This window comes from Cariama cristata, unplaced genomic scaffold (genome assembly GCF_000690535.1).
Source record: "Cariama cristata isolate BGI_N322 unplaced genomic scaffold, ASM69053v1 scaffold19779, whole genome shotgun sequence".
In the NCBI taxonomy this organism is placed as follows: Eukaryota; Metazoa; Chordata; class Aves; order Cariamiformes; family Cariamidae; genus Cariama; species Cariama cristata.
Window position 1 is genome coordinate 1 of NW_009634268.1, and position 13745 is coordinate 13745.

Genomic DNA, 13745 nt, shown 5'->3' on the forward strand with positions numbered 1-13745 from the left:
AATTAACCTCATTTGACCCCACAGTGATGGCTTTGAGGGGGTTCAAGTGACCACAGTTGCCCCCGTGTCCTCAGTTGACCCCGTGTCCTCGTGTGACCCCTGTGTCCTCATGTGACCCCATGGTGATTTCCTTGCTGGGTTCACTTGACCTCACGTGACCCCTGTGTCCTCATTTGACCCCATGGTGATTTCCTTGCGGGGTTCACTTGACCTCACGTGACCCCTGTGTCGCTTGGCCTCTGCACTGTACTCACACAGCTCCCCCCCGGGTCTCACAAATGCCCACAGGGTAGGTTGGACTCCAACAGCATCTAACAGACTGTCCAGCGTCCATTAGACCACACAGTATTAGAAATGTGTAATATTACCTCTGTATAGATAATTATATAGCCTCTGTATTTCACAGCTAATTGTATTCTATAATTATGTAATATATATAATTATAGAAATGCTATGCGGTAATTATGAAAGTCTGTTAGTGTCTATAACAGAGTCTGTGAGAGGCAAATGGAACCTGCCGGACTCCAGCAGAGTGGGACCGACACTTCAGGATCTACTAGACCCCAACAGACACTGCAGAACCCAGCAGACTCTACCAGATTCCTATGGGCTCCCTTCGACTCTGTTCATGGGTGGTAACAAACCTGTTAATGTCATTCTCGGACTCTAATAGTAGGTCCTGATGGACTACAGACTCTATTAATCAATTCTATTAGCATACATTAACTCTATCAATAGACTTATTAAAACAGACTTATCAATAGACTTATTAAAAGGGTAGACTTCCTGCCCTCTGTTTGTTAGTATCCATGATACGAATTAGAATTTAACAGATGACTGTAATAGTTAAAATAGCTACAAAGTCAGTCACAGTCTGCGAGAGATCCAGGAGACTAACTGAACATCCCAGACTTGGGCACCCTGAACACGATGACTGAGACAGGCTTGAGCAGGATATTCTTTTTCCAGGACTCACAGAACCAACACCACACAGACGATATGCTACAACAAAGGAAATTTTATTTAAAAATAAAACTTTGTTTTGTTTTCTTTTTACTGACACAGGTGAATGAAATCCCAAAAAAAGAAGCTCTTAGTGGGCAGCATACAAGAATGGAAACAATTAATAAATAACATTAGTATAACCTCTAAACATTAACAATGCATTTGCAAACAAAATGAGGACTTCAAACCAAGTGAACCTTAAAGCTCAGCTACTCTCTGTAAGAATATTTACCTTCTGTTTTTCCTTATTCTTTACAGATCTGAAAGGATTAAATACTGCTATTATATTTTTATATTAATGACACTATTATACCTTTTTAAAATATTTTGTGAAAATCTCAACATTTTTAACACTGATATTATACAAATTGGTATTTGTCATTCAAGAGAAAGAACAATTGTTCCTCCCCCACTGGGACTTTCAAAAAAGATTTCTGTTAGGAACTTTAAAAATAAGTGTCCTTTTTCCCCACTAATTTTTAAAGTGGCACCTTTAAGAAAGTGCCCTGGGAGTTGCATTTTTTCTTGCTCAACTGAAAAAAAACCCATCTACAGTAATGACCCTGCCTCAAGATTAGCTACAGTAATGTAATCGGTCTAGTGCATGAAGCAACATGCTGTACTCCGAGCCTATCTGGCTCCCCAAGGTAAGGGCTCAGTGAAGGGCATGCAGAAAAGCCGGTAATAGTGAAAGCAAGTCTGCTGGTTCCCAGCAGAGACACTCTATGCCTCAAGCTGCAGCACTTGCAGAGACAGACACACAAGGGCATTGCAGCAGACAAGTTTGACCACATCCCTGGCAGGATACGTCTCACTTCAGATTCCCATTCAGCTACAGTGGCATTGAAGATACTAAGTCAGCCAGAAACCCTAATCGGAACAGACGGTACTTGCCTGCTTTCCACAGCTACCTGCTGCTCGCGGTGCAGACACATACCGGTCCCACACATTTTGTGCCTGGCTGTTACTGTACAAAGTGTTTTCTGCCTGCTTCCTGTCCAGGGTTGACAGGTAGGACGAAACCCAGCATTTTTTATGAGCAAATTCATATTTTGTTACAAGCAAAACCAATCCTGTCCTATAATTCTACAGTCTTCACACCAAGCTTAGTACAGCACCACTCCAGACGAGTCACTGTTAGTAACAGGTAAAGTAGAAAACCTCCACAGTTGAAATGCTACAAAACACAGTGTCATAGTTGAAGTGACAATTGCCCATCTTTCTTGCCCCTTCTTTTCGCTCCTTTCAGAGCAGTTTCATGCTCAAAGGCATCTTGACAGCTTGTCTAGTTTGGGCTCTTCATTTTCACAGAGGGATGGATACTCAGATCCAGCCTAGTGATGCAGCATTCCCTTAAGGAAGGCACTAGACATTTGAGGTTTGTTTTTTTTTCCTTTTTTCTTTTTAAAGTAGCATCATAATGTTAGCTTCTTAAGAATAAAGATCAAGGAAGTGAAGGGGAAAAAACATAGATCAATCTTAGGCTTATCTTTCTGAAAGAACAAGAAGAAAAATACACTATACAGTGCCTGGATTGACTTCACAGAGCACAGCCGTAAGACATGGTCAGGACTCTGCTGCACTTCAGTGGTACTAGCAAACGCCTACATGTCGAAGGACGAAAAGCCAAGACTTAAGTTTCTTAAGTCCGTTTGAGACACAAACAGTGCACAGAAAGGACACATGCAGAAAAATTAGTGATAAATGCCACAAAGATTGCTCCCTCTAATCTCTAATACCTGGAACATCTCTTGGCACATAAATCCCAAAGACAGGCCTGCAATAGCTCTGCTAGCCATGATTTAATTTAACATTACAGCAAGCCTGTAATAAAGGGCTTGTATGGGACAGGGCATCACCAGTCTGATCACATACACTGTGCAAGACGAGTTAAGGCTTTCTAGCGGGCTGGACTTGGCTCTTACGCAGCCTTGGCAGTGGCAAGGGCCCACGCCACACTTGAACACGCTCGCACTGAGTTTACACAGCGTGTCAGAAACAAAGTGGCTCCAAACCCAACACAGAGCTAGTGGCAGCACTGGAGAGAATACAAAAAAGAGGGAAATAAAACCGTAGTGTTCCCTCACAAAAGGGGTTTTACCTGGTTCTCCAGGACAAAGCCAGAATTAACTCATACACTAGGACTGGTCGCTGAGGCTTACAAGGGTAACATGCAGATCTACTGAGAGAACAACCAGAGCCATGTTCCTGCCTCAGCAGCACCAGTGCTGGGCTTGCCTCTCTAGAAGCTCTCAGGCACACTGACCAAGGCTGCCAGGCATAACTGGCAGAGCACTTCACACAGAAGGAGCAGGACTGGTTCATGATACCGCTGACTGTTGCACATGTGGGCAGAGGAAAAAGAACAGCTCTTCTTCACCGAGTGCAATATGCACTGACATCACCTTCTCTGCAACTCAGCACCTTCACCAAGGCCACACCCTGCTCTTAACTGCGCCTGACCTCTCTCTGCACCGCTGCAGAGCACCATGCCCACTGACATAAATATCATCAGTGTGCTGCACTTGCAAGTTTCAGCCCTGGCCCCAAAATAGCAACACTGGTGATGCCCTGTAAGTGTTGCAGGAGATCTCCTTACGGTTTCAGAGAACATTTTCTTTGCTACAGAAAGGAAGGGAGTAAAGAGACAGTTCATGCTTTTAAACTGCCTGGAGCCCACTGCATCAATTTACAAAGCCGTAGATCTAGAGAGAAGCCTATATTCTACATAAAACAAACACTTTATGTTTAGTTCCCTCTGCTAATACTTGTTAAGTCCTCTCCACCAATTGCAAGCCATTTCTCTGAGATGTGGGCCCACCTACTGATTCTTTAAAAGGCTAAACTTCATCCAACCACCATAATCACTCCAACAATATTTCAAGTTGCAACCCTTTGTCTAGTGCCCTTAGAGAGATGCAAATAATGCTAGACATGCTTTAAAAGGCTAATAGCCTCTCAGTGTACACAGAGCACTTGTTCATCTGTCAGGCTGTGATCTGGATATGCCTACTTGATTTAAATCCTCTCAAAGGGAACCATACACTTCTCGTACATCAAGCATATATGAACAGAGTTAAGTAGCTGAGTATGCAAGTCAGGTTTTTTCAAAGTAACAGTTGAGTACTGACTTCTAAAGCTGTGTGATCATTTTACAAATACAGAAGTTTCCCAGATCTGTTTTAACACAAGCTCTGGCAAGACCTTAGAGTAATGGAAATGGAAAGAAGAGCCCCCATGTTGTTTTGATAGCCATGCAGAGAACTGCTGCATTTCTTTCACTGCAAAGCAGGTAAGATACCAACAAATACATCAGCTGCATCTACCAATTCCACAAAACAGCCTGGCACAAAGACAGCTGGCTCCTGCAAAAGCTCTCTGAAGGAGATGATGGAATGTGCGTGAAGGCCACTAATCTGTGACAGCCACCATGCAATTAAGATAAATAAAACATCGTATTTACCAGGTGCAACATTCCTAGAGAAAGAGCGCATGGGATTGTCCAGTGACGGCTGCTCAAGCCCAGCAGGGCCACAATCAAGTTTGAGCACTGAAGCACAAAATGCTCAAGGCTGAAAAACGAGAAGCAGCAGCCAGTTCTTTGCTCTCACTCAAATTCTTCCCACCCTCTCCCACCCCTCAAAAACACGTAAAACTTTCAGCACGTCTAGCTGCCTGGAATCTGGTGCTGCCAGTGCTGCTGGCAAGAGGAGACATACGAGAGAAATCCAACTGCCAGCACTGTCAAGATCAATGCCTGACAGAAGCTAGTCATGCTGTCTCCAGGAAAAAAGGGAGGACTTGAATCACAAGCAATAAATGCTATTATTACAGGCAAGAGGGAAACTCCATGGCAAACAGGAAGCAATCAAAAGATTCTTCCAAGGTCTCCTATTTATTCCCAGCAGAAAGTGACCTCCCAGCTGCTCTAAAAAGCCTGAGCCAGACACACAGCAGCAAACAGATCCAAACCTAGTACCATGAACCACAGGACACACCACACTGACCTCGAGACTGTTTCTCAGAGCATTCACTTAGAATTCACAGCACAAAACACTTCCCCTAGCCTCCAGGGCATCAGCTCAGGGATCCCTTGTTGCGATACCTTTCTCTGCCAACACCCTGGAAATAAATCTGTTCTCTCAAACAAGAGGTAGGGGTGAAGGACTCCAAGACATACACTGTATAAAACACCATTCTGCTCCATTTCATTCCACTGCTTTGAAATCTGGAACCACAAAAACCTGATAACTGATTCTCTTAAGAGGCAGGACTGACCTCAGCACGAAGTCTCTAAAGGAACCCCCTTCCCCTTTGGTGCGTTGCTGGGCTACAGCTGCCCAGACAGTTGGTCCACAGAAGTTGTAGGTGTGGAGGTAATGTGCTATGTGGCCACATGCGCAGGGGAGGAAATGGAAACAAACTCCCGGAGAATATTCTTGGCCATTTCAATATTGTTATGTGCTATGACCAGTGCTTTCTGAATGTCCTGATATGAGTAGCCTTGGCTCATTAGATTCTCAATCTCACTGGAGAGTTGCAGTGACGCACTGGTCCCACTGCTGGCTCCACCCGTTTGGCAGCTCCCTGCTTTCCGCTCAGAATTTATTCTCCGTGGTAGTGGCTTTGGTGGCCTTTCTGGAACTTGAGAGCCATCTGAAAAACCTGGAAGGAGAAACAAATGCATCACTTCAAAAAAGGGCATGTCATTCTTGCTTGCCACAAAGTGGGAATGACATTAGACTGATAAATGGCACTTCAAAAACATGCCACTGAAAGCTATGCCGCTTTCTCCACACAGCCTATCCTCTCACACAACGGTACAGATTAGCTCAGCTTCCCCTCTTGTGCAAAAACAGCTATGCAGGTTTTTCTTAATAGGAGGCCACATCAGGCTCATTTATTAAGATAAGACCACATAAGTAGAAAAAAATTGACAAGGAATATACGTGTGCATGTGAGCAGAGCTCAGATATCAGCCTTAGAATAAGAAGCAGAGACCTGCTGGGAAACAATGACACAGAGAATACACAACTTTATCAAATATCCCATTTCCTTCTAGAATCAGACAGCAACCCCCAGTTTAACTGTCCAGATGCTGATCTCTCCTGACAGAACTGTTGTCCACATTGCAGCATGCTGAGGCAGGGGATGCACAAAACCAGATTTATCAGTTACAACGCATCCACCACAATTGCTCCAGCAACTGAATTATGTTCTCTGAAGGGTCTGTTCCTCTTCCTCTGCCAGCCCATCAGCAGGCCAGGGCCATCTACAAGAGCTCCTGCTGACGCTCACCCTACCTAATGGCTGGCAGCTATGGCAGAGCAGTAACCTCAGCCTGCTCTGCCTTTCGTCTTAGTTATTCAGCTGTGTTACTTGCCAGCAGCCACATCATGCACTACTCCTGGGAAGGAAAAAGAATAGCCAATAAACCAAATGATACAACAAACACCCTCAAGGATTTAGCTAAAGCCTTGGAGAAAAAACACACTGCTTAATGTGTTAATCCAACATCTGATAATTTCTGAGTTCTAACCACCTGTATCACTGCAGAAAGCATTTTTTCCTACTTTGCAAATCACAGGAAACTTTTCTGCCTGAATATTTAACATCACCTTAAAGAAAGTTTTATTCATCTTCTGGAGAAACTCCTCAAGGCACTCAAGATAGAGTTCTCTAGCAGTACAACAATCCCTTTTTAAGAGCGGACACTACAGCACTGGTCAGAAAAGAAGCAGTCATTGTGGAGCCTTTCTGAAAAACTTGTACCAAAACCACTAAGACAGAGAAGGCTCTTCAGGAAACAAATTAATTGAAGCTTCCTCACCATCCATGATGCAGTTCAACTCCCCAATCTTCAAAGTACAAGCTTCTTACACATAAAAATCTTCTTGTACATTTGAGAAAAAGGACTACCCACTTCTCTCCGCCAAACTGTCTTTGAAATAGCTGCTTCAGGTTGAACTGGACCAAATTTCAGAGACCATGGGTCAATTTGAAAGGACAACTACTAGCACAGTATTTTCTCGTAAATGATTAAGAAACTAAATTGTCGGGCACAATGCATGAGAACATACATCTGCCAAAATGTATCCCCTACTAGTCAGGCTTGATTAACATCAGGCTTCAGCGGAAGCCAATACTCAGTGTTTCAGAAAACTGCATATGCTTCCCAAAGCAGTAACAATCAGCATTTCCACAGCAGTTTTTCATTAGCAGATCTCCTAACATTACAAAGCAGGACAACAGCACTGTTATTTCAGGGCTGTGGGAACAAAGAAGCATCAATGATTAAGCTCAGTACTTCATCTCAGAGGGGGATGCGAGTTCTCTCTGCCCCTTCTTATCCCTGTCAGTCACATTCTACAAACACAGTGACAGACTTAAAAAGTGAGGAGGGAAGCAGGGGTGAGTGGCAAAAGCTAATAAACTTCTCTGTACTAGTAAACTCTCCTCTGCACTGAAGACGGGCAAGTTCAGGGAAGGGGAAGTGATGAAGCAGGTGAACTGAAGACTAACTGGGGCAAGTGGTCCTGGGTACAGGAGGCTCTGCCTCCCGTCTACCTTCAGAAGGAACAAGAAACTCACTCCTCTTCCTTGGCAAATCACCAGGGTGTTCAGACATACTGAAAGGCCCCCAACAGGAAGAGTTTCAGAGTTTCCTTTAGAGCTGCTGGGTAGTTGTAGGGAGTAAGTCAAGCATTATTCAGACAGGCTCTTGAAGAGATGAGGCTTTAGTTTTTCCCTCAGAGGATGTGCCTTGCAGCCAGAAGGACAAGATGTCCTCTACTCCCCAGGGACAAAAAGCTGACCTGGCTGAGCCACCAGGTCCTTGCTCAAAGGAACTGACAGCATCAGACAGGACACTTGTGCCATCTGCTGGCAACAACCGCAGCCAAGACTGAGCCAGACAAGCTGTGCAAGGCCAGCCATGTCATCTTTTGCTTGCAACAGTGACAAGCAGTAATGTTCTGAAGTTCTGTTTCATGCCCTGGTATGCCCTGGTACAAAAGATAAGCCATACCCTGTAGGAAACAGTGGCTTAAGGAATATCCTTTAAGCTCAGGAAAGCTTTTCCTAACTGTGATCTAAATGTGCTTTGCTAGCTCAGTGATTAAATGACCAAGGCAGTGCATTTCAAGTTGTAAGTCAAACCAAACACCTAAGCACTAGTGTAATTCTGCCTTGTAAGCCTGATTTTACAGTTTACATACAAAACCTTGAGTGAGTGACAGGAGTTTCAAACATGCATAGCAAGCCATCAGTAGCCACTACAACATGAGGAGTACGAGTGTTCTCTAACCTGTTACAGGGTCATTTTCCAAAGACATTCGGCTGAAGGCAGGCGTGGCATTGGAGATATCAGATAGTGTGCGACGAGCAATAGCAACTGGTAGCGGTGGTTTGGGTATATCATAGCCATCTTCTTCATTTTCTGACTCTTCAGGGCCGTTGCTGGTAGTGGCTGCTGCCGTGGCTGCTGGCAGATCCCCTTCATCTAGAATAAGAGGCACATTCTGAGCTCTGGGACTGAACAGAGCCTCTGTCTCTCAAGGCAGACTCTGTTCCCCTGTAGTCCTCAAACATTGATAGGAGACGGAACTAAGGTTTTGCTGCCAAAACCCCATGTTCAATGGAAGCTCTTTCCAGAAGGTAGTATTAGATTAAAAATATGATAGATGTGGGCTGACAACTGCTGCCCAGAAAAAAAAAAGATCTTCAAAACAGCAATTTTTTTTAGCAACTGTTGCGTATTTTTTAGGTGCCTTCTAACTAGGCTTCTCAACAACATTCCCGCATGCAGTCTGCAGTACACTGACCCAGATGTCTCCACATGCATGCTAGCTATTTTAACAGTGAAAGCAAGTAACATTTAATTTAGCCTAAAATGCTGTTCCAACTGGGACTGAGACCAATTCATTGTACCCCGGTTCCTCCATTTTTTTTTAGCACACCCACTCACCAGAAGTGTTGACAGTCTCGAAAGCAGAGGATGCTACTTGGGAATGAATGTTGTACATTGCTTCATACATACAGCCATCTGTCTGCTGGTCGCAATCTAAAACTCTGAGGGAGAGAACATATATTTCCCTTCAGACACATGACAGTGGTCAACCACCACCACCTAGTCTCTGTGACTGAGATCCTGCACAGATCCCTGCTTCAAAGTGAAGTCACCACTGTTCTGGCAAAGAATATTTGTTCCAGAAAATGCTCTAGTAATGTCTATTGCAATATAGCATATCAGCTTGAAAGAGTTTAATTGATATCACCAGAATACAATCTTTTAATAGAATTTTAAATTTCAGTTGCTGCTCCTCTCAAAAGGTTACCAGCAGCAAGACGGGGGAGTGGTTATCTAATTCCTTTAATACTGTGTAAGGATTCTGCAGAAGAGCAGTAGTCACATTTCATTTACAGTTAGCTATGTTAGTCTAGATCTGGTGAATATCACTGAGGGAATTCAGCAAACGGAGCAAGCAAAATCTCATGCTTTCCCAGAACTGTGAGGAGGAAGAACAGTACATACAAACAGAATCTCACCGTAAACTCTGAGTCATTTCCAAAGGCATTTTGATCTCTGGTTTTTGTACAGCAGGACCTGGAGGCACCACAGGCAGAGAGGATGGTGACATGTATTCAGTGTCTTCATCACTTTCAGACTGTTCCCCAGGAGGCAGTTTTGGTACAGGCAGTGGTCTGGAGGCAGAAGGAGCAAGATATAAACATCAGAAAAACATTTATGCCGAATCTAATTAATATCAAAGTGGCCTTTAAAATCCACAGCAGAAGTAACAAGCAGCCATCTTACAGTGATCCTGTCTGAAAAAATAACCTGGCTTTCAGGATTCTCAGCAGCCCAGCTGCAAGGTCCCACTGGCACAAGGTCATTATGCACAAGGAAGCTGATAATATCATATATCACCTACTTCACGTAAAGACCAACTCAGAAGTGAATTCATAGAAGAGCTAATGGCAACTGTAGCCTATTTCCTACTGCCACAGCCAAGGTTAATTACCACCAGTATCCACAGATCGTTGGGATGCTGATTTCATCTACTTTATCTAGATTGTGTATTTTGAATCTGTCAGAGGTTGAAACTAAGGCTGACAGAGTTGTGTCAAATTCTGCCCTTGGCACGAGCATGGAGAGAGCCCTACGATTACCACTCTGTAAGTTATAGAAGCACACTCTTGCTAAAAAACAACAGACCTGGCAGCTAAGGAGTAGATTGCATTGGCAGACGAGGAGGGTTTAATTTTGGGGTGTTCACACTCTGAGGTTGTTGGTGGACCGCTGTTCAAGCTCTGAAAGAAAAAATTCCAAACCACGAATCAGAAACCCCACATAGACCGGTGTAGTTGCAAAGTTGTCAGCCAGTAATTCAACACATCCTCTGGGGGAATGAAGCATCTTCATTTATTTGAAAGCATTTACTGACACCTTAGAAATCCAGCAGTTCTGTGACAGTTCTCCCTCAGTGAGGGCAGAAGCAGGGTTTTTCTCCTATAGCCAACAGCTTGTTTACACAAAAACTGCAGGAACTTCGTATCTTTTGAGACTCCAACAGTTTGGCAAATTCAGCTGAAATAGGTCAAAAGGCCAAATTGGGGGATACGAGGAAAAGCATGCAGACAAGCACACACATACAGAGACAGAATGACAACTGTGCAGGTGTCATCTTCTTAGACAATCTGGCTAAAAATGCACTTGCTTTAGATTTTAGAAAGCTGGAGGTTTTAGAAAGAAAAATTAGGGGAATGGAATCAAAGAAAGCAAAACTGCCTGGGATTTCTTTTAGAGAACAATATGTTGGACTACAAAGTTATACATCATGACATCGCTAACAGTAACAAACCCAAATTTAACTCAGATTTTACTGTGTTAAACTAATCATAGATACTGCATGTAGGTTTTTCAGGACTGAAAAATCAGAAGAGTAAATTACACTTTTTCAGTGCACCAGCTCCCAATACAAAACATTCTCAGTTTTTCAAAACTGAAAGTGAACAATGATCACGAAATTGTGGCTCACGACTGCTCAAACTGGGACTTCAGCGTTGCTCCCAAGAGGAACAAAAGCACTTCCCTAAGAAATCCTCCCATTATTTTCCCTTGCCGGGCATTCACCAGCTCCTTTCCATCTCTCCCTTGGCACAAGATCGCCCTATTCAGATGTAAACTATGAGAAGAGGGCACCTGGGAAGACTTAATTCCTCACAGATTACCTTCATCTCCAACAGGCCTACTCACCACTGGGTTGTCCAGGCTGAGCGTGCTCCCAAGCCGGTGGCTGTCAGCCCTGGAGTCCATCTGAGAGGGCAAGGAAAAGGGAAGCGAGTGCCTGTTTGACAGTTCTCTCCCAGCCCAAGGGTCACCAGGGCTGAGAGCTACAGATGGGGCTTTTGGAATCGGCCTGGATGGCCATAGATCCACCTGACGGGTGGAGGGCACAGGGGGTGGTTTGTCTCTCGAAGGACAGTCTCCTGGCGTACAGGGCAGGGGACGTCTCTGAGGTCGACCTTCAGTCCCAATGGAATGTGGCCTGTCTGGAGGCGGTGGCGGCGGGAGATCCCTGAGCGTGGGTGGGATCGGCAAAGGTTTATCCTTGTGAAGAGTACCAGGTGCAGCCTGGAAGGCAGAAGAATGTAAAACATTGCTTAACAAAGGTGTCTAGCCACAAAACATAAAAAGGAGGGAGGCGGGTGCCAGAAGGGTGAGTTTTGGGTTTTATCTGTTTTTACAAGAAATTATCTTAAAGGATGTGGAGATAACTCTCCACATCTCCACAAATTAACTCACCAGAGTCACCTTCTCTACAAGCTTGAAGAGATAATACAGTAACTACATGCCGCTACAGATAGGCACTAAACACCCCAGATTATTTTTCTTGAAGGAAAAAAAACAACCTACAGCAGCATTAGATTGGATTCCAAACAAAGGACACCCATCATTTAAAAAAATGATTCAATTGTGGGTTATTTATACAAGTTAACACTGATCACTCGGCAATGAATATTCAGAGAAATTGATATTTTCTTCTGTCTGAACTTTCAAGCATAATTTCATTACTTCATCCAAACCAGCTGAAGAACCATTGCTACATCTCAAGAGCCAATGACCAAATGCCACCAAGATCATAGCACTGCCTTCTGCTAGTTAATCAGAAAACCAGTTAATCTCTCCTAATCACACACATTTTATTCCTTCCTTAGTTTTCTATCTGAAAAAATGCTCGATGGAAAAATTTGTGAAGAAAAGTTGGGACAGGAATACGACACCTTCCCATATCTAGCCTGCTAGCTAGAACAAAACGCAAGCCCATAAATGCAGCTCCAAAGAGCATAGGCAGCAGTGGCTGAGGCTGAAAACCAGTGAAGATATTGGTAATAACTTGCTAAGTGGGCAAGTACTTCAGCTTAGGACTGGCTTCTTTCTAGCAATTGCATGGACAAATGTGAAGAAAAGACAGGCCCTTTAAACAGCTATCCTACCATGGATTCCAGAAGGAAGCATTCGCTTTCAGGACTGACTGGGCTCTTGTAGGGAATGGAAGGAAAGCAGCCTAGCAGGACTACAGAAAAGGAAGAAGAAAAAGTCTTGCGTGAAAGTAATTAGGGATGTCATAGAGAACTTGTAGCGTTCACCAGAATGCTATTCTTCCTGCCTGCCCCATCAAAATCACAGCTGAAAGGGCAAACAGTGTGTTTGACCTTTGAAGTGGTCCCAGGACTGGAAGCGCCAGGTGGATTGGACACTCGCTGCTGCAAAAGATCCAGTCGCGGTGGCACGGGAGGAAGGGTGGCCTGTGGAGCTACTGAGAACGGAGAAGGAGGACGCTCAACCTGAAAAACAAAGAATGGGAAAATCAACAAATGACAAAATCCAGCAGAACTCTTTTTCTCTAGAGAAGCTTTCAAGCTCGGTGACTTGTACTGTCTTCAATATCACTATTGGTAACAAATTGCTGTATTAGTAACAACCATACACCAGTAAATGAAGTCAATTTCACAGCATAACAGCGTTTGACTTGCAGCAAGCCTTGAAGATCACCAGTGGGCTTAGCTGTGGCACACAGCTGAAAACGCACACTTAGCACAATAAAAGACAAGCTGTTTTGCTGAAGTAACAAACCTGCCTTACTGGGCCCTGAGGAGGAGCAAGCTTCTTTTCTTTTTGACGCAAGAGGGCATGATCTGCTGCAAAATCTACTTATCACTGCAGGCACTGTGCAAACTACCTTGACTACAGTGTCGTGGCTGTTGCAGCAGTCACTAGTGTGTACTAAACCCTCCATTTTTGTCCCTGGAAAGCTGTTTTTCCACCTAACAAATCAGAATAGTGTCTGTTCTTCCCTTTTTCATAAAGTTTATTTTACAAGCAAGGCCAGCGCTTTCTAACTTTGAAAAGCTTACACAGGTTTGAACTCACTAATGCCAGCAAATACAGAGTACTAGCCTACTGCAAACCACAACAGGATGTCATACTGAGGAAACTGCTTTGCTTCCCCAAGCTATGTACACAGAAACCACCTCCAGGAATACAGTTTACTGTTTAGTACACTATTTCACAGGGTGGAAGCTAAAGAGAAACATGACCAGAAATTCTTTCTGACCAGAAAGGCAGCTTATTTTAGTGAATTCAACTATTAAAAATTAGCCAAATTCTAACCCTCTTCCCTATGCAGTAAAACAATGCTAAGTGCAGGTGTGCAAGAGCAGCAATGAGCTTTTAG

General features: G+C 43.9%; 1 protein-coding gene across 1 annotated transcript in view; it reads right to left on the reverse strand.

The window, feature by feature from the left end:
- Nucleotides 1–4827: 4827 nt before the first annotated feature.
- The window catches only part of CBL (Cbl proto-oncogene, E3 ubiquitin protein ligase), a 33448-nt gene continuing 24530 nt past the window's right edge, over nucleotides 4828–13745 (reverse strand). Inside the window, 7 exon segments of the mRNA XM_009707099.1 lie at nucleotides 4828–5670; nucleotides 8312–8506; nucleotides 8972–9075; nucleotides 9553–9708; nucleotides 10223–10317; nucleotides 11264–11641; nucleotides 12724–12855. Coding sequence (XP_009705401.1) covers nucleotides 5390–5670; nucleotides 8312–8506; nucleotides 8972–9075; nucleotides 9553–9708; nucleotides 10223–10317; nucleotides 11264–11641; nucleotides 12724–12855 — 1341 coding nt within the window. The 3' untranslated portion in view covers nucleotides 4828–5389.